The sequence below is a fragment of the Eurosta solidaginis genome, chromosome 1 (genome assembly GCF_040869045.1).
Source record: "Eurosta solidaginis isolate ZX-2024a chromosome 1, ASM4086904v1, whole genome shotgun sequence".
NCBI classification, from domain to species: Eukaryota; Metazoa; Arthropoda; class Insecta; order Diptera; family Tephritidae; genus Eurosta; species Eurosta solidaginis.
In genome coordinates this window covers 45,256,064-45,282,585 of record NC_090319.1, presented here as the reverse complement: position 1 = coordinate 45,282,585, position 26,522 = coordinate 45,256,064, and the positions used below count along the sequence as shown (strand labels likewise).

Genomic DNA, 26,522 nt, shown 5'->3' with positions numbered 1-26,522 from the left:
GTGTCAGTTCAAGAACAAGGTTGTTGTTTTAAGAACAGGTCGTTCGTTTTTCAAGAACAAAAAAGTAAGAACATGAAAAGCTTGAATTGTGTCCGGTGGTGCTGTATTTTAGAACGGCGTTTTTCTCTGAGTGTAGGTGAAGTTGACACGGGTAAGTGAGCTGATGTCGCCAACTGCAGCGTTATCGATTTTGGGTATTTGAATACAAAAATTTAAAATACATTTTTTTTTAGTCCCCATAGAAAAATATTCAGCCCTATTCTGCATTTCGACTTGGATTGGAATTTTTTCGATTTGGCAATTTTGGTGTTCTGTGTTCCAATCTCTTTCGATCCAACTTCGAATCGTTCGATTTTGTTTATTCTGCATTCCGATCGTAATTCCGTTTTTCTATGTTACAAATTAGTTGGCGGAAAAATACTTTCTTTTTATTTTTTTTTATTAATTTATAACAGAATTTTAACAAAAATGTAAGTAAAACTTTGTTAAGAAACGTAGAAGGCTTGATGATGATTGTTTTTTATATGTTTCCAGGGCAAAAACAACATGTCGATGTCGAAGTCCTTGGACGTATTTCCCCGCAAAAGTATCTAACACATACTTGGAAGCATCCTTATTAAGTCGAAAGTTTTTTTTGAACCTAAATAAGAAAATAAGTCATTAAACTTTACCACTTTTAAGTTCAATTTCTTACAATTCGTCACTCATCTCAAATGGTTTATACAAATCTCGCAATATTTCCTTTCCATTCTCGCCTGGCCATTTTCTTATGCGTTGCTTTCCAACTCCACAAATAATGCCGCGGTTATTGATTCCGTTATAATAGACAGCTATAATTTGAGTCTGTTCGTTGGGTCCAGTTATATGCCAAAGTAAGCTGCCGGAGTAGAGGAAGGTGAACGAAAACGTAAACATCCTTGCGGAAAGAATAAATAAATCTTCATGAAGTATTTTGGGCCATTGCACTGGAAAGTAACATCCATAAAATTCAGAAAATGTCAACTATATTCGTGCAGGAATACGTTTTAACAAGACTTGGTGACCACGGCAGGGAATTGGCCAAAAGAATGACAAAAAAACGCTTACAATTATGAAGGCACTCCACTCAAAAAAATATAACACGGCAGCAATATATTCTATTGCTTTTTTTTTGTACAAAATGGCGTGGATAATAAAATATAAACGTTTTTCAGTGTTGTTTGCAAATTTCTTTAATTTATTTTGTTCCAATGTTCACACATTCCGTACAAACAGCTGATTTCGAAAAATCATTTGCTCTTCCTCTTCTTATTATGATTCCGTCGTAATGCAGAATACCCAACTTCGATTAAAACGGAGCGTAGAACGGGAACGTAATCGAAATGCAGAATAGGGGTGATTAGCTTTGGTCTTTTTGCGAGACGCATAAATCATCTCCAACTGGAACTAAAATTGATATGTGATTTTCGAAAGCTTCAGAAATTTGATGTACAAGTACCACCCTAATGCACATATACATACTTATAATTATTTTTTTAAATAATCGGATTATTTTGAAGTCTAGTCATTTTGATACTAACGACCCACCAGCATGTCCCACACAATTTTCCCGAAATATTTAAATTTAGCGATGATATGTCGTATTTTGCATAAGAATGCAACACAAACGCTGACTATTTACATTGTATGCAGATACTATTGAAAAATTCAAATTGAAAATTTGCACATATTCATACAACAAAGCTTTTATACAACGTTTTTCCAAATTGCAACATTTGCATTGCAATCGAAATTAATGATCTATCAAATTTGCATGGATTTTCAAATGAATTAAATTAATTTCCGTCAGGCAATAAATTGGAGGACCGCAGCAAAAGCAACAAAACAAAAAAACACACTGAGAGGCAACAATTTAGTGAAAATGGAGAAATTTAAATTAAACGTAAACACTAAAAAGTTAAATAAACAAAGTAAACAAAGAAGAGGCAACGTTTAGCTATTTTAGTTTGTTGAAAATGCGGCAAAAGAGTTCGGGGTAAAATAAATACGAGTAAATGGGTATATTTTGCGGTATTTTCGTAGATGCTACAGTATACATATATATGTATGTACCATGCAATTACAACAGCGAACAGGAAAACAGCAGCGGTAATTTTTTATCAAATTTATTCAATTAATATCTTTTACTTTTTACGATAATTTAAGCAAAAATCTTGATGCATTTTGTAACTAAAACATTGAAAAACAATCTCAAAACCGTTTTCAACAAAATTCGAGAGAATTTTTCAAATATTTCGAACTTTTTTATTTAGAGTTTTAAGGATGTTTTTGACTATGCTGTTGGTAACTCAATCAATTTCAGCCTGACAGAGTACAGCTTTACTTTTTGTATAGAAGAAAAAGAGAATGTTCGAGAATTAATGCGAATTTCGACAAGCTTACAACATGTACTTTGGTAGACTCTAATTGATGGGGCTAAAAAAACTGCATACCCAAAAAATTCACAAAACTCAAAATAAAAAGTTTGAAAATTTCGTTAAATGTTTTCAATTTTTGTATTTTTTCGAAAACCTTTTCGAGATTGGTTTGCATAGTTGCAGTTACAATATTCTTAGAAGTTTTTACTTGACATAGTTATCGAAAATAAAAAAAAAAATTAATTGACGAAATTTGATGCAAATAGTCACTGATATTTTCGTGTGCGCTAGTGTACATCTATATCTTAATATATAAAAAACACATTTTTGGGCGAGATGGACTCCTAAACTACTGAACCGATTTTAAATTTGTTTTGCACCCGTGTGTAGTTTGATCTATCTGGAGAGATAGGATAGGTTATATCTCAGTTTATAGTCGCAATATTATTTTATTGCAAATTTTTTATTTGTTTATACGTAAAAATAAAATGTTACGTATACGCAGTGTCACTCATATTTTCAGGTGGTGCGGATATACTTCCGTGTAATTGCTTGGTGTTTAATTAAACAACCTGCTGATCAATAAAAAATATTATAGCGAATGATATCAAGTATAGCACATCACCAGGCGCCCGCGAGTACTATGAAATTTTTTTTAATTCAGGAGAGTCTTTAGTTGTGTAGAGGACGGAAAAAGCTTATTAAAATGTTAGCAGATAGGCCAAATTTAGGGCAGGACAGCGTCTGCCGGGTCTTCTAGTTTATCTATAAATCTTATAAAATAAAGTCGCTAAATGTCATGTACGCACATCACTTCACATAGAATGCTCCGATTTTAAAACGGTTTTTTGCATTTAAAAGCTTAGCTACGCGAGATGGATATTGTCAATATAATTTGAAGATATATATTATAAGGACGTGGCAAATTGCCAAAATGTAGTAAAAAATCATAAAATTTTCCTTTACATAGCTATAACTCATAAACGGATGGATGGATTTGAAAAATTCTACTTTACAGTAAAACTTTTAAATGTTTACCTTCGTTCTGCATAAAAAACATACTTGATTCCTTTCTTGTATCAGCCAAATTTTTTAAACAAAAGTAACATTTTTACCAAAAAATGCGTGCGTGTGGTTGTTCGGTGTCAACTGTGGGCGCAAATTGCTTTTGTGTGAGGCATGATGCGACACATACGTACATGCATAGCATTCGCTGTGTTATTTAACTTCGGGTGTAGGTTTGTAGGTATGTAAGGATGTTCATATGTATGTTTTTTCATATCATATCGGCTTGACATAAGTATGTACATACATATTTATGCAACATAAATGGTTAATGCAACATAAATGGTTAAGCATGCAAACATCTCTTGAAAAATACTCTTTCAGTAAAAATATTGAACATTTCCCTAAAATTCTTAAACAAAAGTTTTAGTTTTTGGCATTTTTCCATGTATATAAAACAAAGTTGCTTTTTCTGTCCCTTTGAATGCTTAAACCTTTAAAAATACGCAACGGATTTTAATGCGCTTTTTTAATAGATAGAGTGATTAAAGATTGTAGATTGTATAATAACATCCAGAAGAGAAATACTGTTATTTTTGAAGTTTCTATTGTGATGTATATGTATAAAAGAAGTTGGTGTTACTTACACTATTTATAACTCAAGAACGGATGAATAGATTTGACTGAAAATTGGTGGAGGGGTAGCTTAGAACCAGGAGACAGACATAGGATAGTTTTTATTCCGTTATGGATAGAGTCTTGAGATCAAAACGTGGACCTGGGATATGTTTGTACAATATAGGTATAAAATGGAAGCTGTTTATAAGTACTTTGATACGAGGTATTTTTCGTACACGTGGGGTCGCGAGATATAGGCGAAAACGTGGACACGGGTACCCCTAGAATGTGTTTATAGAATATGGATAACCAATGAAAGCTGTTGATGAGTGCTTTAGTACAGGGTAGTTTTCATACCTATTGGTGACTAGGGGCTCCAGATTGAGGCCAAAACGTGGACCCGGGTACCCCTGGAAAGTGTTAATACAATATGGATAACAAATTAAGGCTGTTGATGAGTTCTTTAGTACAGGGTAATTTTCATACCTATTTGCGACTAGGGTTTCGAGATATAGGCCAAAGCGTGGATTGGGGTAACACTAGGATGTGTTTTTACATTAAGACTAGGACTGGGACTGAGAATCGGAGTGGGACTGGGACTCGGAATGGGATTGGAACAAAATACATACCACCCTCCGGGACTGCCAATAAGGGATGAAGAAGAATGGGAAAAACTTGAGAGAGAGAGGAAAAGAGGGGAAGGAGAAGGAGACTGAGAAAGGCATAAAGTGAGACGAAGATAGAGATGGATGAAGCGAAAAAGACGGAGGGAGGAGTGAATAAAAGGATTAAGAAAAAGTAAAGAGGGGGAGGGCAGATTTTAACGGAAAAAGCTTATTAAAATGTATGCAGATAGATCAAATTTAGGGCAGAACAACGTCTGACGGGTCTGCTAGTACATATATAAAAAAATAGCAACACAAATGATTTGCAAATTTTTATCATTTATTTTCTTTTTTATTTCTTGTTATTTGCATTAATTTATTCAATTGCAACACGAAAACCATGTAAATCAATTAAATTTTTTTTTAAATTTCAGGAAATGTTTAGTGTTTAAATTTGAATTCCCTCAAAATTTGAAATGATTTTTGACAGTATCAAATTAAGATTTGTTTTTGATTTTCTTTCGTACAAGAATAATATTCACATTTTCTATAGATGGAAAACTAAAACATTGTTAGAAAAATTCTCAAAAATAAATGAGTGTTTTTAGACTTCTAACTGTAGTTTGTCAGGTGAAAAGGAGTATTCAAAAAGTTTCCTGACGTAAATAACAATTCAAAAATTTGCAAGAGGATTTTTAAAATGAAATGGAAAGAAATATTCGAAAAGCTTTGCCAAAATTCTGGATAAAAATTTTAAATTTTTTAAGCTTTTTGTGAGCTTTTCGAGTTTTTTTATTTTTTCGAAATTGGTTTACGGAGTACTAAATTAACTAAATAAGAAAACTAGAAAATAACTGATAAAATTTGTAAATCTTTTCTCGCTGCTAATTTTTTGCGCTCAAGTGTGTACAGATATAATTAGTACATATTTGCGTAAATACAATTTGCCTTTTCTCTTTCTTGTTATTTATTTTTTTCTTAATTTTTTCGTTAGGCGCTACGCCTCCGCATAGTTTTATTTACGTGAAAGTTCATAAAGCGACAAAACCTAGGAAATATAATTAAAATAAATTTATTTGACTATTTATATACATACATACATACTAGCTACAACTACATGCACAGAAACGTTTCGGATATAGCTATATAAAGTAGCAAACTTCGGAATGGGGCTTTATTCCGAAAACTCTCCTGCTTTTTGCAAGTCATTGAGTTTTCAGCAAAAAAAAACTGGCGTTTAAGAGATGTGTAAAGATTGTTGAAAAGCGCTGGTAGCATTATTTCAGCTGAAGCTTAAGGATGTGCACCTAGTCTAGGTTTACCCTCTATGTGTTAGAAATTGCTTAGAAACCTTTCAGTATCGAGAGATAGGCGTCAAAATGCACATATTGTATAACATCCTCCGAAAAAAAGTAGTAAGAGAGAGATTTAAAACCAAAATTTTAGGGTGTTTGGTACCAAATTGGGGCACCTCTGACCTGAATAAAGAGGCAAACAAATCGACTGCTGAGCGGGATATCACACTATATCACACTATCACTACCATACCATAACGTTCTACAAAGCTCTAAGTGATGTAACCAACCTTTCCAGATGGAAGGTGTCACGCCGCCTCACGGAACTGGAGGCGTCAATTGTGGACAGAACTCTTTGGAAAACAGTGAATCTTTACACTGAGCCTGACTCTGAATATCCTCATTATGTCAGACAGCAAAGCAGCCTTTCATACCTTGCTGTCTTACACAAATACTTCTTAGCTAGTGGATGAATGCATTGGAGTCCTAAATGATCTGGTAGCCAAAAACAAGGGTTTTTAGGATGGGTTTCAGGGCATAAGGTACATCAAGATAATTAATAGGCAGGCTACCTAGCAATGTGGAGTGCAATAGCGGCAGTCTATAGCCAAGCCCTTTTGTGGACTCACAAAGGAATACACTAGAAAAACCGTAAGTATCTGGGAAAGAAGGCAGTGTATACAACAATAAATTGCATATCAAGGGAAAAAACAGATAAAATTGATTATACTCTCATAAGCCAGATTATCAGTCAAGCTCATTTATCTAGGCAGTAAGTTAAATCTATTCGATATACAAATCTGTAGCTTTTTTCCATCTGGAGAATGAAACGCTAGTTCACTCTCTCTGCGAATGCGTCGCTCTGGCAAGGCAGAGCCTCTCCAAGATGTGACGTGACTCTTAGTCACTTCGTGATATGGAGTTAAAGACCTGTAGTTATAGTTTAATATATTGAAAGCCTATACACACAGTAAAAAGCTGACAGGACTATTAATAATAATAACAAATGATTGTGAGCTAAGCTATTCAAATTACGCGTCCCCCATATGATCGCCAAGACTAAAGATTACTCACTGGAAGAAAATACAGACCTGCCAAAACACTGCCCTCAGAACCGCCTACACAATGAGGCGAGCATACTCTCCATCAGGGAGAGAAATGAAATGCTACCCAGAAACCCAGGCATCCCAACAGGCATCTGATTGATGAGGCCACACCTCCCAGGGGCTTAAGGAGTCATCTCCGTAAGCATTATGAGGAAATACGGCACCTGAAAACACAGCTGCATGAAGCAAAAAAGCATAAGCAGGTCCTCAGTGTTATCCACAAACAGGCGTCGGACCTCTATGTCAGGAATTGCCCGGCGAATCCAGTTCTTAAAGAAAAATACACAGAATTTTCAGACGAGGAACGCACTCTCCCTATGGAAACGCGCGCCACTCGAACTCAACTTTGATCTGCGTAATGTAGCGGGTTAAACTCTTATCTAATCAACCGCGACATGCAAAATGTATGCCCTGCTTGCAATGTGTTCCCACATAACACCAACCATATTTTCAATTGTAATGTGGAACCAACGCCTCTAACACCCCTCTCACTCTCACCTTCTCACCTGTTGAAACTGCAAGTTTCCTTAGACTCCCATTGAAGGATACTGATGACAATTTGTGATCGGTCGCGCCTATTGAATGGGGCGAAGCACTGCTATAACAACAACAACGGCTAAGCTGTTCTACCACTGAAGGCTGTGAGCTGCGCTAGTCTTTAGGTAGAGTCTTGAAAGGTGCAAACCTAACCACATTATTTTACAAGAACTTTAAAAACCAAAACCCAAATGAATGATAAACATACAGATCAAAAGCGAAAAATAAAATAAAAATCAAAAGATAATCTCAACCCGAAATAATAATAAAAAGCACGAAATAGCACACAAATTGTATAAACGAAGTAAAGTAAATAAAAACAGAAATTAAAGCGTACGAAAGGCAAAATATGAAAGGAAATGCGCGAAAACTGGCGCGGAAAAGTGTTGGAAAAGTGGCAACGTCAAAGATGGTGACCGCAACTTTAGTGCCGCTGGCGAAAAAGAAGTAAGAAAATAATTTTCGTCTTTGCTTTTAAATAGCAACGCGTATAGAAGGCTTGAGGAAGGGGAGGTGTTAGGTGAGGCAGAATAATGGTGATGACAGCTGCTGCTGACGTGCAAAGCAATCGTCTGCTTTTCCATTATTTCAACTTGTTTGCTCGTTTCTGTTAGCTTTTCTTTAAGCTTTTCGCTGAAATTGTAGGCAGTCATTGTAATCGCTTTATAATTTTATAATTTTGTGTTCGTGCTTTTGACTTTGCATTTGCTTTTGTGTTGTTAGTTTATTTGTTTTTTTTTTTTTCATTTTAAAATTTTCTTTTCTACACCTACATAAACTTTGTGTTTGGAAAAAGATATTTACCAACTGTTTGATTATAAATTTTAACAATATCGTTAGTTAGATAGAATATTTATGTAGATATGTTTGTGTATACATATTTATCCATTGAACAGGTTGAAGGTCAAACAAACAAATGTAGCCTTAATTATTTTAAAATTAATATTTTATTATATAACGTTAACCATATATAGTTTTTCTCCGAGTTATTTAATAAATTCAGTTGGCATTGCAGTTAAGGACTCTAAAAATAAACAAATAAAACTTTGTCGAATTTTCTCTCGCCTTTTTCTCCAGGATTATAGATAAATAAAATAAAAACATTCTATAATCAGATAAATGCAAATTTAGTTAAAAGCAAGTAAGGAACGCTAAGTTCGGGTGTAACCGAACATTACATACTCAGCTGCCAAATTAAAGCATGCAAAACTTTTAAGTTGCCTTCTTTTAAAAGTGGGCGGTGCCACGCCCATTGTCCAAAATTTTACTAATTCTCTATAATGCGTCATAAGGTCAACCCACCTACCAAGTTTCATCGCTTTATCCGTTTTTGGTAATGAATTATCGCACTTTTTCGGTTTTTCGAAATTGTCGATATCGAAAAAGTGGGCGTGGTTATAGTCCGATTTCCTTCATTTTAAATAGCGATTTGAGATGGGTGCGCAGGAACATACCAAATTTCATTAAGATACCTCAAAATTTAATCAAGTTATCGTGTTAACGGACAGACGGACGGACGAGTGGCGACCGTGGTCAAAACCCTCTTTGGTTTTCACAGCACTGTTCATACTGCAGTGGTCGATTTGGTCTCGCTAATCATTATTGTAACGAATTTACTTGCAAATCCTCTTATTTGCAACCTTCTGCTAAGTTCGAATCACTTAACTGTTGAATAAATAAATCCAATATTTAATAATACAAAATGGCCTTTATTAAAGTACTTCACAATAAATAACTCTACTATTGCCCGACAGATTGCGTGCTTAATCAAAACTGATTATAGCGCATCTACCTTTGGTTCTTTTATACTCTGTGATTTCCTCGTTGCATCTTCTAGGCGCTTCCAGAATTTACTTAGTTACTGCCATATAATTATAACTACAGATGCACGTGTATAGCTTCTCGTATGCGCGCGTATTTGTGGGCGACACTTCCACAATTACAATTGCATACTTTCGGGAGCATCTCAGAAAAGATATCTCCATGTGTTTGTGCATCTCTTCTCCGCTGCGTGTAACATATGTGTAGACATAATGATTGATTCGTTTATGTAGATACATAATGATTGATTTAAGGATTTGCATACAAATTACTGTTTAGCATCGGCTTAGAGATCGCAATACCCTTTAGTGTTGCTAATATTCGTAACATTATTTTCCTTCTGATGAACAAGAAAACAAAATATTGAGAATTATATGAAGACAAAATAAATAAATATTCGGTGCCTGAGCATTCAGCATCATTACTGCAGGAACGATAATGGCGAACTGATAACTGACGTACAGAATGTGCTTAAGTTGTATAGGAAACACTTTTCCGCACGCCTAGCTAGCGAGGGAAAAGACGAACGCGATACTTCAATCGGCGATGATGGAAAACAACTTCCGGCACTTGTCACTGACGAAGTGAGAATGGCAATTTCCAAGCTAAAAAATCAAAATGTGCCACATAATGAGTGAATACATGCCAAGCTGTTCAAACACGGAGGCGAAAAGTTGGAATCGATCTGCTTAATATCGCATATAAAATTCTGTACGAAGACTGAAGCCCGTAGTAAATAAATTGATCGGACCTTATCAGTGCAGCTTCAGACCTGGTAAATCTAATAACGACCAGATCTTCACGATGCGCTAAATCCTGGAGGAGACTCGCGATAAGAAAGTCGACACTCACCATCTTTTCGTCGGCTTCAAAGCAATAGTTAACAGAGCTAAAACAAACTGTTTGTATATTCTTATATCTGAATTTAAGTTCGCTGCAAAGTTAATAAGGCTGGCTTGGTGAGGTTATGCGAATGGATAAAGACGCTGCAGCTAAGAAAGTATTTCTGTCGACACCGTAGTTTGTAAGCAGAGAAAGTGCAAACCTCCACTGAGTTGGGGAGAGGCAGGTGGAGGAAGACTTCACCTCCCTTGTCACTCCTAATCGGCGCAAGTTGTCGCAAGATAAGGACAGGTGCCGTGACTTGTTACGAAAAGGCGAAAATCGCTTAGGCGCCAGTTAATGATGAAAAGTAGAGGAGGTTGGAGGAAAGTCGGAAAAGTAAAGAGAGAAAGAGAAAAATGGAGAGTGAGGTTAAAACTAAGGACAAAGATGCAAAAAAAGGTGAATAGTGAAAGTAGGACTTGGATAATAGCAAGAATGGGAGAGTAAGGGGAAAAATTAAAGTAACATGGAGCGAAGTACTAGCTGATGATGACATGCGTTTGTGAGTATCTCTCTGCTGCACCCAAGCACCCAAATGTGTTACATGATGATTAATTTGTTTAAGTACATACAAGTGTGGCAGCTTGCTTTATTGTTGCTGTGGCTTTATTTACTTAGTATCAGATTAGTGATGTGAGTATCACTTATCTTCAGAATTACAGCTGTTGCGGTCTTCTCAAACTGAAGCTTAAACACCTGGAAAGGAAGAGAGCCGTCAAAAGATTGAGTTTTTACCTTCGTATTGCTTGCTGAAGCAGCTGGGCGATTTAATTGCAACTCCTGTATACGACCTCTAAAAGCATCTACCTCGGCTTCGATTTTTTCCCCAAACTGCATTATTTTCTCGAAAATACGCGCTTCGAGTTTTGATGATATACGCGCCTCTTGCGCTTCGAGATGTACTGTTATGCGGGCGTCTTGTTCTTTCAGTTGTGTTTCCATCTTTGATGTAATCTGTGTAGGCATTTCTGAAATACGGGTTTCTTGTCTTTCAATCTTTGATGTTATATGTGTTTCCTGTGATTCCGTCTTGGGTGTTATACGGTTCTCCTGCGATTCCAGTTGAGATGAGATTTGCGACGATATTTCTGAAATGCGTGCCTTCCTGTGCTCGTAACTGTCTGCGAGGTTTCGTTTTTCTCTACAATTTTTGTTGTTGTCTCGTCGTCCACAAGATGAAAGACATACTCTTCCACGTTAACTCCTTCTAATTCGATTGCCTCTCGTAGTCGTGCCTGAAGTTCGTGTTTATTGCCATTTGTATTCAATCCACGGCTCTCCAGCTCCTTCTTCCGTTGCCGGATCTTCAATTCACTCTACTTTGCCATGTCCTTGTTGTATTTAAAATCTTCGGAATTTATTCAACAATTCCTCTTCTGACACCAATTGTAACGAATTTAGGGAAATTCCGCTTATTCCAAATCTTCTGCTAACGTTCGGATCGCTAAACTGTTGAATAAATAACTCCAATATTCAATAATGCCAAAATGGTCTTTAGTATTTCACAATAGCACTTAACTTCACAAACCAATAGCGTGCTTAAATCAAACTGATTACGGACTACTCAGCTTATGCTGCTTTTATACTCTCTGCTCAAATGTCTAGACGTTTCTTCTTCTAGAATCCTCTACCTGGTCATCAGCCATACGCGCGTGTATTTGTAGTGTGTTACCATATGCGTATGTATATGTGAGCGAAGTAGTAGCTGATGATGACATGCGTTTGTGAGTATCTCTCTGCTGCTTATATGTATGTGTGTACATGATGATTAATTTGTTTACGTACATACAACTATGGCAGCTTGCTTTATGGTTGTTATGGCTTTATTTACTTAGTATCAGATTAGTGATGTGAGTATCACTTAGTGTTACTAATATTCGTCACAATATTGTTCCAGATTGTCACTTATATATCACTAACGTCAGCAGTATGTTTTCATACTCCTTAGTTGTGGACAACATGATAATCTGAAGATCCAGGCATGCAATTCTGTTGACTTGAATATTTATATTTCCTCTTAGGAAAAGGAAACAAACCCTCCCACAAAAGGAAATACAGTGCATAGTTATTATTTTTCTGCACTTTACTTCATACATATTTCAGAAAGGCAATAATGTAGTATTTTTTATGATCATAAAAAATAAATGCTGCAAGAAGCAACACTTAAGGGCCCATTACTGATACTTAGCATAGACTTGACTTGACTTGGCGTAAACTTGGCAACTTAGCCACGATTATACTCCACTTAGCGCATACAATATGGCATCATAATCAATAAAAGTCAATTTATATGACAATGTCAAAATGTAAACGTCACTTAGAACTTACATAGAAAATCTAAATTCAACAGACTTCTAAGTCAAGTTAAGTGTTGCTAAGTTTTGAGTAATCAGCAACATGCAATGTTCATTTAACAGAACTGAAAGTGACAGTTCTCAAGTCAAGTCAAGTCTATGCTAAGTATCAGTAATGGGCCCTTTACATTTATGAGTGCGAGTGTTGTCAAACGCGATAACATTTTAAAATATTGACTGCACCTGTCTGGTTTACTTGCGCATGACCAGAAACTAATTTTGAATTAAACTCAAATTTTTTTATTCATCTTATCGGAAAAATTTTATCAAAAAATTAAATTTTGTTTTTTTCATTTTACAATTTCATAGTATGCGAATGACCGCCATGTTGATACAAAATATTTCGATGTGAAAAAAATCAAAAAAATTAGATAGTCATGGAAATTGTTTAAGGAAGTCTTTGCGAATATTTTACATTGAAAATTTCAAGAATGAAGGTTTTCAGACAAAAAAACAATTTCCTTGCATTTATTACTCATTATTTTAATATAACAAACTAAATTCATGCAAAATGACGTGTAGTGCCTTAAAACAAAATGTATGTATGTACTATGTAATAAAAGCAAAAAAGAAATGCAACAACACCAAAAAACATGAACAATATACACGATAAACATGTACACGTTGCACCCCACTACACACCCAGCGTCGCAGAAATTTTTAGACTATTTTTAAAAATGAAAATCACCACCGCCAATAGAGCGTCAGTGGCCGCCGCGCATTTGCTATATTCGAAATTCTACAAGTTGTACCTAGGTAGATATATATAAATATACATATATATATATACATATATATAAACTTATTCCTGGTAGCCTATATATTTTTTTGCGCTGGTTATAGCAAATGTATTTTTGAAGTCTTAACAAAAAATTGTGGATACATACACGGACAACTAGCTAAAAGAACGAAGTACAAATCTTTTTGAATAAATGAAATGAAATTTCTCTCAAACAGCTGTTGCGCTTCAACGGGGCGAGTACGCGAAAAAATATTTTTGTCAAGTGAATATAAATTAAGCTAATTGTGAAAAAATCAAGATATATCTAAACAAAACGAGTGAATTGAAAATTTTTGTGAGGAATAACTAAATTTAGTATAAATACGAAAAGTAAAAAAAAAATGTATTAAAAAAAATTTTTTAAAAATTTGTTATTAAAAAAAAATTTTTATAAAAATAAAAATAATTTTTTTTTAATGAAAACGAAAATATTTTCTAGGCTGAGGTGGAACACCCTTTGACGAAATTCAAGTGAATTATCAAAAGTTTAAGGCATAACCGTTGTTATAAAAAGTGTACAAAAACGATTAAAAATAACAGCAGTGTTGTGTAGTGTTCGAAAACGATGCTCTAGTAAGATCTACACATAAAGATTCTCTATTTTAGTAAATCCGAAAGAAAATTACTTAAAAAAAAATCACGCGATAAACTCTCAACAAAATGCCATTCGTTGCGCCGAAGAGCACAACGGCAACAACAAATGCTGGTCGCTCCACCTTTCGTCCACCATGGGTAAAGGAGGATACGACCACGAGCAATGCTAAGCCAACAGTACCATGGGCTAAGAAGACAGCAACAACAACAGCAGCCGATAAAGATAAAGAAAAAGAAAAGGAAAAAGAAAATGGCGAAAAGACTGCAACGACCAAGAAAGCGACAACAACAGCCGCCAAGAAGACTGCTGAGCCTACTAAAAAAGTTGAGCCAGCAAAAAAGGCAGCTGAGCCAACAAAAAAAGTTGTTGAACCCGCCAAAAAGATAGCGCCACCAATGAAATCGGCGGAACCAATTAAAAAACCCGCAACAACAGCTGCAGCCAAAACAACTACAACAAAAACACCGTTAAAAAAGAAGGAACCAACACCATCGTCATCATCCGAAGAAGAAGAGACCGAAGAGGAGGAAGAGAGTGAAGAAGAAACAAGTGAAGAGGAAGAAAGTGAAGAAGACGACGATGAAGCCATTGCAGGAAAGTTGGATGAAAAAGAATTGGAAAAGTTAGCAGCATTATCTGATTTCGATCTATCTGACAACGAATTTGCGCAACCATCGCTACGATTAGGCGTCAAACTCAAGAAGACACCACAAGCTGAGAAGAAGAAGAATGAAAGTGAGTTAACAAGACGTTTTTCAATTGAAAAACCTAAATTACGACCCGTTACGTCGGTTAAACGCGATAAGTCCATGAAAAAAGTAGAAGCAGATAGCGATGAGGAAGATGATAACGATGAAGAACAAGAACGCGAACGTCAATTACGTTTCAAATTAGAGAAACCAAAATTGCGACATGTTAAAAAAGAAGAGAAACCCATACCAACTAAAAGTACCGAAGATATTATGAAAATAAGACCGGTCTTGAAAAAGGTATCAAAAGTTGATGAAATACTTAAAGAGCCCAAAGAGCAGCCAAAGCCTGAGTTTAAGACAAAACAATTACGCAAAACTCCGGCAGTTAAACGTGATCCGAGCAGTAAAAATGGTGAGTTTGTTTGTTTAGAGAAATGAAAGTGTGAGGGGAAAGTGCCTAGCTTGCAGCTATGCAATGCGCCGCTAAGGTGTAACTTTAATAATTAACTTTAATATAATTTCCTACTTATAACTTTATAAAATAATTTAATTTAAAAGCTAATCAACGTATGCCAATGCTGATTCTCAAACAGCGATTGTTGCAGCAGATAAACTAAAGCAAGAGAAAGAAAAGAGAAAAGTATGCAGCAACAAAGGCTTTTACTTGAACGGCTCTCCTAACCCCCCGGCTGTAAATACATATAAAAATGCTTAATTAATCCTTAGACAAATCTGCAAGTGCGAGTATTTGTAAGTAGAAAAATTTATTGGGGAAAAAACAGAACAGCGAAAGCGTTTCTTACATCGTTTTGTCGCTACTTTTTGGACTTCGTGTTATTTTCTCTTTGTTCTCTTTATTATTGTATGTACTTCATGCACATCTTTTTGTTTATAATTCATTTCATTTCGAATTCATTAAAAGCATAAAATCATCATTCAAAACCAAATTTCGAGGGTCGCCCCTCGGCAAAAAAAAAATCCTTGAAATGGGGTCACAAACACTTTACTTTCATGCATACTTACAGACCAAGCTATATTAACATAAGGGTGGTGCGAGAACCGGCTAATAAAAAATTTCGCGCTACATAATTAGCCGCGCTTTTTACATGTATATACATCTACAATATTAAAATATATATCACCGAGTTTCACGTTTATACTTTCTAAATTAAGGGAGAAATGGCCAAAAATATTTCTATCTGAACGATCAGTTGTATGGGATATATATTATATATAGCTCCGATCGAAATGATTTTTATAGGAAATCTTCTATGATATATTATAATATATATCACCAAGTTTCACGTTTTTATATTGGAAACTAAGGGAGAAATGGCCAAAAATCTTTCTAACTGAACGATCGGTTGTATGGGATATAAGTATATATAGCTCCGATCAAAGTGATTTTTTCAGAAAATCTTCTATGATATATTAAAATATATATCACCGAGTTTCACGTTTATACTTTCTAAACTAAGGGAGAAATGGCCAAAAATCTTTCTATCTGAACGATCGGTTGTATGGGATATATACTATATATAGCTCCGATCAAAGTGATTTTTTCAGAAAATCTTCTATGATATATTAAAATATATATCACCGAGTTTCACGTTTATACTTTCTAAATTAAGGGAGAAATGGCCAAAAATCTTTCTATCTGAACGATCGGTTGTATGGGATATAAGTATATATAGCTCCGATCAAAGTGATTTTTTCAGGATATCTTCTATGATATATTATAATAAATATGACCAAGTTTAACGTTTTTATATTGGAAATTAAGGGAGAAAGGGCTAAAAATATTTCTATCTGAACGATCGGTTGTATGGGATATATATTATATATAGCTCCGATCGAAATGATTTTTTCATGAAATCTTCTATGATATATTAGAATACATATCACCAAGCTTAACGTTTTTATATTGGAAATTAAAGGAAAAATTGCCAAAAATCTTTCTATCTGAACGATCGGTTGTATGGGATATATCCTATATATAGCTCCGATCAAAGTGATTTTTTCAGACAATCTTCTATGATATTTTAGAATATATATCACCGAGTTTCACGTTTATACTTTCTAAATTAAGGGAGAAATGGCCAAAAATCGTTCTATCTGAACGATCGGTTGTATGGGATATAACTATATATAGCTCCGATCAAAGTGATTTTTTCAGGATATCTTCTATGATGTATTAGAATATATATCACCGAGTTTCACGTTTATACTTTCTAAATTGCGGCAGGAATGACCAAAATCGTCTTATCTGAACCATCGGTTGTATGGGAGACATATGTTATAGCGGTCCGATGCTACCGGATCCGACAAATGTCTAATATAATACAAAAATACATCCTTGTGCCAATTTCATTCAGATATCTCAAAATTTGAGGGTCTAGTTTGCGTTCAAACAGACGGACGGACAGACAGACGGACATGGATATATCAACTCAGTTCGTCGCCCTGATCAATTCGGTATACTTAATGGTGAGTCTATCTTCTATATTTCTCAACGTTACAAACATCGGACCAAAGTTGATAGACCATTTCATGTTCATGAAAGGTATAAAAAACACTCATGGAGAATTAAAAATAGTAGAGAGATAGTGGAGGCACAAACCTTTTAGGTCATATTGTATAACGCATATCAAAATTGAAAGTGGATTAATCTTACACATCTACTAAACTACTTAGACGTATTTTTATGAAATTTAGTATGTGTGTTCAAGGGGGTTTGAGGATGCTTCAGTTTTACCATTTGGTCAGGCAAGAAGTTACAATTTTTTTGCAGAAGCTAAAAATGCAGGTATTCGATATTTGGTATAGAGATTGCATATATAAGGAAATGGAGGTGAGAGAGGGAATGGGAGAGAGAGTGGCAGTGGGAGTGGGACTAGGAAATGGGAATGGGAAAGTGAAGTTCAGCGGAAGTAGTGTGGTAGTAGGAATGGTATTGGAAGTGGTGGTGGGATTGGGGAGTGGGAGGACGACATAAAAAAGAATGAAGTCCTAGTGCTAAACATTTCGTTGTTGGGTTTCGAACTTGCGTAAAATTTTTTTTTCGAATTTTTAAATTTTTTCAATAACGTTTTGGGATCTAGCTCTGATCTAGAAAAATTACTGAACATACTGGATTATTGGGGTGTTCACCATGCCTTTGATTAACTTTTTGTGTTTGAAGACTTATGTACGTGTAATGGTTATACGTTTTTCTACAATGATTAAAACAAAAACGACGTTTTTTGAAAAGAAAACAAAAGAACATAACAAAAAACGTAGTTTGTTTGTCTGTTCGCTGTAAACCAAGCGTTCGGACGCACGTTGCTTTTGTTAGGAAGCTTATTGCTATAAATTTGGATATAACAAACGAGTTAAAGGGAAAAAGAGGGAAAAACATGGAAAGAGATAGAGTTAGAGGAAAAAAGAGAGATATAACGAGAGAGATATGAGGTAAAAAAGAGAGGAATGGAGAGAAAGAGACTCAGAGAAATGGAAATGGAAGAGCTCCGAAAAGAGAACAATATTTTAAATATCGTGCAGATAAACTAAAGTTAGGGCATATGTTTGCGTTTGTACCCAAATGTTTTCACAAATGATTAGTATCAGTAAAAAGGAGCTACATAGAATTTAAACTTCGATTGGGATCTAATTCTGTAGCTCTAAAAATTGTATACACATTCATCTGAATTAAATATGTTGACTTCTATCGGATACACTTAAAAAGGGCAGAAAACTGGTTGCCAGAACAACCAACTCCCAAATTTATGAATGAGATTTTGTTGTAGGCGTGGCTACGCGAGTTTGCAGATATATTTTATTGAAAGGCTGTGAGTTTATTAAAACCGCGCCCTTTGTGACAATAGTAAAAAATATTAATTTTAAAACTCATTCCGTAGGCAAAAATGCTTTTTATTGGCATTTCTCTTTCGTTCCACCCTAATGCAAACAATTCAAATTTTTGTTTGTTTTTCAAATTAAGCACTGGCCAGCTGATGTTGCTATTTTGAAGTATTTTCAAAATTTTGTGGCTATTTCTGCAAATTGAATTGGTTTGATATATTTTTTTTGCTGTTAATGCGCGTAAGTCATTAGGGGTATTTGATTTTAAGTCATTAACTTGCGTTTTTTGCAGACAGCTTACCACCCACTCATGAACGTTTATAAATACAGTTAATTAGTGTTTTGCTTTGTATTTGTATTTACATATGTATGCGACGGATATATATGGGTAGCGAAAAATTGTTTATGAGGTCCAAATTTGTGACGTTAGCATAAAAGTCAAATATATTGATAAATAAAAAGCCGATTGACAGATAAATCGTTTTATTAGTGCCACTGAAAAACAATTTTCGATGAATGATCCATAAGAGAAGGACAACTGAGGTAACGATAGAGAGATAAAAAGGTCGGGAACAAAAAGATGAATATAAGAGGAGAGATATGGTGCAATATATGTAAGGGAGGGAGATAGGTAGGTAGGATAGAATTTCAGTAACAGAGAGAGCAAGAGATATATAAGTGGGAAAGAGGAAAAAGGAAAAGAGACAATAAAGTTAATTGAAGTTATGACCATATGAAATGGTTGTTGTTGTTGTTGTTGTTGTTGTTGTTGTTATTGTTGTAGCTATATGGTTGTTCCCCGAAGGCTTTGGGGAGTGTTATCCATGTGATGGTCCTTTGCCGGATACAGTTCCGGTACGCTCCGGTAACACAGCACCATTAAGGTGCTAGCTCGACCATCTCGGGAACGATTTATATGGCCACATTAAACCTTAAGGTCATCCCTCCCTCCCCACCCCAAAGTTCCATGAGGAGCTTGGGGGCGCCAGAGCCTCGTCTGTTAGTGAAACAGGATTCGCCGCGGATAGGTGAGGTTGACAATTGGGTTTGGAGAAGCTGTATATTGCGCTGGCAACCTGAAGGGTTGCGTTACACAGCCCCTTGAATCTGGTATTTTAGTCGCCTCTTACGACAGGCATACCTACCGCGGGTATATTCTTCTATCCCCTAACCCGCTGGGGGGATATGAAATGGTCACAAAGTCCAATTTCAAAGATATTGACATTATGACTATACCGCTTGTCATAAAGTTAACTGATGTTTTCGCATTTCGCCATAAGATCCATTATTTTACTTTCCACAACCACATATTAGCAATTGGTGCAGTTTAAAATTTAAAAAGGTCGTAAAGTCAATGGACCTTATAGCAATTTGAAGTGGTAATAAAGTCAACTGACCTTATGCCTGTTGAACCTGTGTCACCTCATCGTGTGACTATTAGTAATAGATCTGTTTCGCTTTCACTTTCTGAAGCAGAGAGATACTCTTTAGATTGTGACACCCCCAGCGAAGGTCATGTCTCCCTCAGTTACTAGTAGCTTAGCCATTTCGCAGAAATATGAAAACTGGGCGTCGCTTATTAATGATCGTCGGGGTCCTGTTATTACTTTGAGTTATGCCTTTACTCCAACCCGTTGGAATTGGTTAACATTTCCCTTAACTTTCATTAGTTGCAGCCACTATTCCCCTTTCCCCAGGGTATTTCTAAATATCCTGTGCGCCGCCTAATAGATTCCATCGCGAAATTCACCACGTTGTCTATAAATTTTCTAAATTTCTCGATCAGTACAACGCCTTGCGGAGTATATTTCTAAATATTCCAGTTTTATTATACTCAGTTGAGAAAAGCTCACATAGTATATTAATTTTGTTCGCATAACGGTACCCCGTAACGGCATAAACTAATCGAGATAGATATAGACTTCTATATATCAAAATGATATGGGCGAAAAAAGAAATTAATTTAGCCATGTCCGTCCGTCCGTCCGTCCGTCTGTCCGTAAACACGATAACTTGAGTAAATTTTGAGGCATCTTAATGAAACTCGGTATGTAAGTTCCTGGGCACTCATCTCAGATCGCTATTTAAAATGAACGAAATCGGACTATAACCACGCCCGCTTTTTCGATATCGAATAGAAAATTAGTAAAATTTTGGACAATGGGCGTGGCACCGCCCACTTTTAAAAGAAGGTAATTTAAAAGTTTTTCAAGCTGTAATTTGGCAGCTGAGTGTGCAATGGTCGGTTACACCCGAACTTAGCCTTCCTTACTTGTTTTTTTTTTTTTAGCTATGCTCCAAGTTGCAGGTTTCAATCTTACCTTGAGTTCACTTTAAATTCGACCACAAAGCTCCCAATTTCGGAAAACTAGAATGTTGTATTGGCTTCAGAACTATGCTCCACGGGAAGTTGGTTGCAAATAGATTACAATATTTCCTACTCTTGTGCTGAAAATGTACGAAAAATTACACAGTAGTTCAATATAGAGGCAATACAGAGGATGGCTCTACCAAATTTTATTCTCACAATGGTACGAAAATTCCAAAACGAACTGTTTTAAAACCTTCCCCTTAATAACAATGAAAGGTTCCAACGCATCACGCTTCAGATTCGCCCTAACGGCACGCAGACCGCTTCTACTTTAGGTCCAATTAATTGAAGTCCGTTCTTCGTTACTTTCCGCGAAGATAACGATCTTTCTTAACGGGAAGCAGATGTTTGTTTAATTAATTTTCGAAAGACAGGAAAACATTAATCAGCTTTTTCTGAGGTAGTTGTTGTCCGTAATGCGTAAATAAAATTAATTGACTAACTAAAAATGGCGGCCGCCGTGGTGTGATGGTAACGTGCTGAGTCTACCATACCGAAGGTCCTGATTACAAGCAACATTAAAAATTTAGAAACAAATTTTTTCAGTTCGAAAGAAATTTTTTCAAAGCGGAGTCGCTCCTCGGCAGTGGTTTGGTAAACACTCCCATTGTATTACTGCCATAGCAAGCTTTTCATTCAAAATTCATCTGCCTCTCAGCTGTCGTTCGGTGTCGGCATAAAAAACAAACAGTCGCGCCTATTTTCATGAAAATTTTAAAAGGAGCACGTCACACATGGGAAGAGAATATCGGCCTAAATCTCCTCGGAGGTAAAGCGCTCCATTTTTTTAATAAAAATATCAAAATAATGAATTTGTTGAACTTTAGCTGGCTCGAGGTCAATAAAACTACGTTGAATAAAACATATTTACATATAAAAAGGTCGCTAAAAACATTCAATAATGAATTATGTATATTTGAAGTTGAAGCCCAATTTTTCGGTAAAATAATTAAATTCGTAAAATTAAATATATAAACAAATTGCAAATATATGTATGTATGTATGTGTCATGCGGAAAATACACAAAGCCCGGTATGTATGTAGGTAAAAAAGGAAAAGAAAAAATTACTTGTATGTTTTGCTAGTTGTTATGTTTGTTTGTACGTACTTACCAACTTATTGTAAACAATTCGAACAAATCCAATGATATTGAGGTTCCAGATGAAAGCGGAAAGAAATGCAAAAAAAGGAAAAATTTATAAAATCAATTGTCGAATTTCATTTAAATTTGTATATATAACATTAAGTGACAATAGAATAGATGGAGAATAGATGCATATCGGCAGTTAAATTCAATATAAAGTTATCAAATATCTAGATTTAAGAATATCCCAGCATATGTATGAATATCGGATATGCGAATACGGTTAGGTTGAACTGGCCTATCCATGAGGGCCTCACATAGACTGAGAAAGTCCGTAGTGTTACCAGAAGTTTGTTTTAACTACCAAACTGAAAAACCCTATCAAAAACCAGGACCTATGTTATAAAATAACTCCGTCCTCTTGACAAATACTAGAAGCTTCTAAAAATCAGCTGTATCACTCCTAATAGCTGGAGTCTTAGTCTGGCAAGCGCAGGGCATAAGCACAGAACGTACTCGATCGTTTCCTCCTCCAACACGCACTTCCTACATCTGCTATCACTGACCAAGCCTAATTTAAAGGCATGTGACGCCACAAGGCAGTTTCCAGTCAGAATACCCGTCATGAGTCTACACTCCTCTCTTTTTAATGATAGAAGCAACTTTGTTAGTCTAAGGTTGTAAAACCTACACATAATCTTCGACACTTGCGAATAAAGTATTAACAGTGTTTGTTTTTATACTAAGCTGAGCAGAGCTCACAGAGTAAATTAACTTTGTTCGCATAACGGTAATCCGTAACGACATAAACTAATCGAGATAGATATAGACTTCTATATATCAAAATGATCTGGGCGAAAAAAGAAATTTGTTTAGCCATGTCCGTCCGTCCGTTAACACGATAACTTGAGTAAATTTTGAGGTATCTTGATGAAATTTGGTATGTAGGTTCCTGGGCACTCATCTCCGATCGCTGTTTAAAATTAACGAAATCGGACTATAACCACGCCCACTCTTTCGATATCGAAAATTTCGAAAACCCGAAGTGCTATAATTCATTACCAAAGACGGAAAAGACCTTATGACGTAGAATAGAAAATTAGTAAAATTTTGGACAATGGGCGTGGCACCGCCCAGTTTTAAAATAAGGTAATTTAAAAGTTTTGCAAGCTGTAATTTGGCGGTCGTTGAAGATATCATGATGAAATTTGACAGAAACATTACTATTTGTGTGCTAAATAAAAATAAGCAAAATAGGAACTTTAAAAAAAAAATTTTTCTAAGTCAAATTTTAACAAAAAATTAGATATCTTTACAATATATGAGTAAATTATGCCAAAATTCAACTCCAGTAATGATATGGTGCAACAAAACACAAAAATTAAACAAAATTTCAAAATGGGCGTGGCTCCGCCTTCTTCATTTAATTCGTCTAGAATACTTTTAATGCCGTAAGTCGAACAAAAATATACCAATCCTTGTGAAATTTGGTAGGAGCATAGACTCTATGACGATAACTGTTTTCTGTGAAAATGGGCGAAATCGGTTGAACGCCCGCCCAGTTTTTTATACACAGTCGACCGCCTGTCCTTCCGCTTGGCCGTTAACACGATAACTTGAGCAAAAATCGATATATCTTTACTAAACTTAGTTCACGTAATTTTCTGAACTCACTTTATCTTGGTATTAAATATGGCCGAAATCGTACTATGACCACGCCCACTTTTTCGATATCGGAAATTACGAAAAATGAAAAAAATGCCATAATTCTATACCAAATATGTAAAAAGGGATGAAACATGGTAATTGGATTGGTCTATTGACGCAAAATATAACTTTAGAAAAAACTTTGTAAAATGGGTGTGACACCTACCATATTAAGTAGAAGAAAATGAAAAAGTTCTGCAGGGCGAAATCAAAATCCCTTGGAATCTTGGCAGGAATGCTGTTCGTAGTATTACATATATAAATAAATTAGCGGTACCCGACAGATGATGTTCTGGGCCACCCTGGCCCACATTTTGGTCCATATCTCGAAAACGCCTTCACATATACAACTAAGGTCCACTCTCTTTTAAACCCCTCATTAATACCTTTAATTTGATACCCATATCGTACAAACACATTCTAGAGTCACCTCTGGGTCAGCTTTATGGCGATATCTCGAAAAGGCGTCCACCTATAGAACTAAGGCCCACTGCCTTTAAAAATACTCATTAACACCTTTCATTTGATTTCCATATCGTACAAACACATTCTAGAGTCACCCCTGGTCCACCTTTATGGCGATATCTCGAAAAGGCGTCGACTAGTAGAACTAAGGCCCACTACCTTTTAAAATACTAATTAACGCCTTTCATTTGATTCTCATATCGTACAAGCACATTGTAGAGTCACCCCTGGTCCACCTTTATGGCGATATCGCGAAATGGCGTCCACCTATAGAACTATGGCCCACTCCCTTTTAAAATACTCTTTAATACCTTCCATTTGATACCCATGTCATACAAACACATTTCACGGTTTCCCTAGGTTCATTTTCCTACATGGTGATTTTCCCTCATTTTGTTCCCAAAGCTCTCAGCTGAGTATGTAATGTTCGGTTACACCCGAACTTAGCCTTCCTTACTTGTTACATTTATATACATTTCGTTTAACCATATATGTATATAGTACAAACAATTTTTATTTTTAGGCTCAAACTTTTAACTGAGTACTATTTCGGAAATAGTCAAATTTGCCTTAGTGTTGCCACTGAGTTTGGTTATACAAGATTGCTACCTGTTCAAAAATTAAGCTAAGTATATCAATATCAAACGAAGAATATTTTACGTCGAACTTCCAAAGAAATTAATTCTAACTAGAGTTGCCAGGAAGGGCTACTACCAAGTGTTTTTATATTCTCTTCTTTAATTAACTGCTTCTCGAAAACTGCGGCACCGATTTGGGTGAAATTATAAACATATCTATTTTTTTTCGACTTGGTGTTGCCACTTTTTGGGTCGGACAGGGTATGCATATGAAAATTTTTTAGTAGGTCATGAAAAACCCCTTAAAAATCAAAGTCGAAAAAAAGTCAAAAAAAATTTAATTTCGCAGGCTCGAAAATAATTTTTTTGGGTATGCATAGTGGAACTTTTTTTCTCGAGCCCAAATCCTAACGAAAAATCGATGGCGCGATATCGGTTAACTTTCGTCCATACAAATCGACCCAGCTCAATGCGCATATGAGGCGCTCAACCTCTCGGTGAACACCGAAGTTGCAGCCTAACCTCACTTTAGCTTTTTCAATTCGGCCACACCCTTGTCTTTGTCTTCGTTTTTATTTTCACCTATCAAGTTAGATGAATTCCCGATATTCCAACTCCCGCTCTCTCTTCCGTTCAGCTTTAGAGGTGTATGACTCTTTTTTATGAGTCGTTTGCCCTCTCCCTTCTTCCTCTGCCTCTTAAAACCTGTTCCACCCCAACCTTGTTACTACTAGGTGCTAAACAAAAGTCATTTTCCCTTTTCTGCATTCTGACTTGATTTTAGGAATAAATGAAAACCAAATGAGATATGAAGTTAGCATGAAAAGTATGTGTTTCTAGATCTAAAGTTTAGTGTTTCTCATGCCTTAGCAAAGTTAGCTACTCCGCTGTTACAATGATATCTTGTCACTTTTACAAGTACAACAAATAAAATACCATTGGCTGTGTTGCAGAGAGTTTCCCGTTTCCAGAGAAACAAAATGTGAGTGCATAGTCGATAGTTTTTATTTCTAGTACAAACAAAGAAAATATGAAAAGTGTCAGCAAACTCTGTGACACCCGCGATATTTCCAATATGTACAAAGCCGGAAGCATTTCATTGGTAGATGCATTGAATATTTTCGATGAAAAAAATTGGAATTTGGTTTTTTTTTGATGTGAGTTGCAATTTCGTTCTCACTGCTTATTTTGTATTTGCTTGCATGCCATTGTTCGAATGAAATGTTCAACTGGAATATTGGCCATTGTATAATCAATTCGAACCCAATAAACATAAAAACGCAGATGGTAACGTTTCGATTGATTGACGCCTGAGTGAAATAGGCTGCTATGGCCGAATTTGTTTGAAGAACGTTTTACCTCAGCATATGTATGAAAAATCGATTGAATAGCGCTTAGTTTTTCATTAACGCCCAATCTCAGGCCAAGATAGGCTAAAAATAATTTCGATATATGGAAATATATATAATATTGTAACGAATTTAGTGCAATTCTGCTTATTTGCAACATTCTGCTAACGTTCGTATCGCTTAACTTTTGAATAAATAATTCCAATATTCGATAATGCAAAATGGTCTTTATTAGAGTACTTCACAATAACACTTATACTTCGCAACCAATAGCGTGCTTAAATCAAATTGATTGCTCATGCCTCAGCTGGTGCTGCTTTTATACTCATCGGTTTCCTCGTTCACATATTTCTAGGCGTTTCTCCTTCTAGAATTTACTTGTTCGCTGAAGATTGTATACTTTTGTGAGTATCTCAGATATATGCATGTGTTTGTGCA

The 26,522-nt window shown here is 35.7% G+C and overlaps 2 protein-coding genes across 12 annotated transcripts in view; one reads left to right on the top strand and one right to left on the bottom strand.

Moving 5' to 3' along the window:
• The window catches only part of LOC137252734 (trichoplein keratin filament-binding protein), a 310,267-nt gene extending 289,288 nt beyond the window's left edge, over positions 1–20,979 (bottom strand). The window contains exon 1 of the mRNA XM_067788814.1: positions 20,852–20,979. The gene's annotated coding sequence lies outside the window, so the exon portion shown is untranslated. The remainder of the gene's footprint in view (positions 1–20,851) is intronic.
• Positions 1–26,522, top strand: part of sals (sarcomere length short) — a 100,752-nt gene that overhangs the window by 11,649 nt on the left and 62,581 nt on the right. For 4 of the 11 annotated variants that reach the window (XM_067788767.1, XM_067788727.1, XM_067788739.1 and 1 more), the window contains exon 2: positions 13,843–15,102. The exons of 1 other annotated variant lie outside the window; for it this stretch is intronic. In XM_067788767.1, the coding sequence (XP_067644868.1) occupies positions 14,064–15,102 (1,039 nt within the window). In that variant the 5' untranslated portion in view covers positions 13,843–14,063. Of the gene's footprint in view, positions 1–13,560; positions 13,747–13,842; positions 15,103–26,522 lie in introns of those variants that run through there. 6 more of the 11 variants (XM_067788794.1, XM_067788785.1, XM_067788733.1 and 3 more) reach the window with 5 other exon arrangements.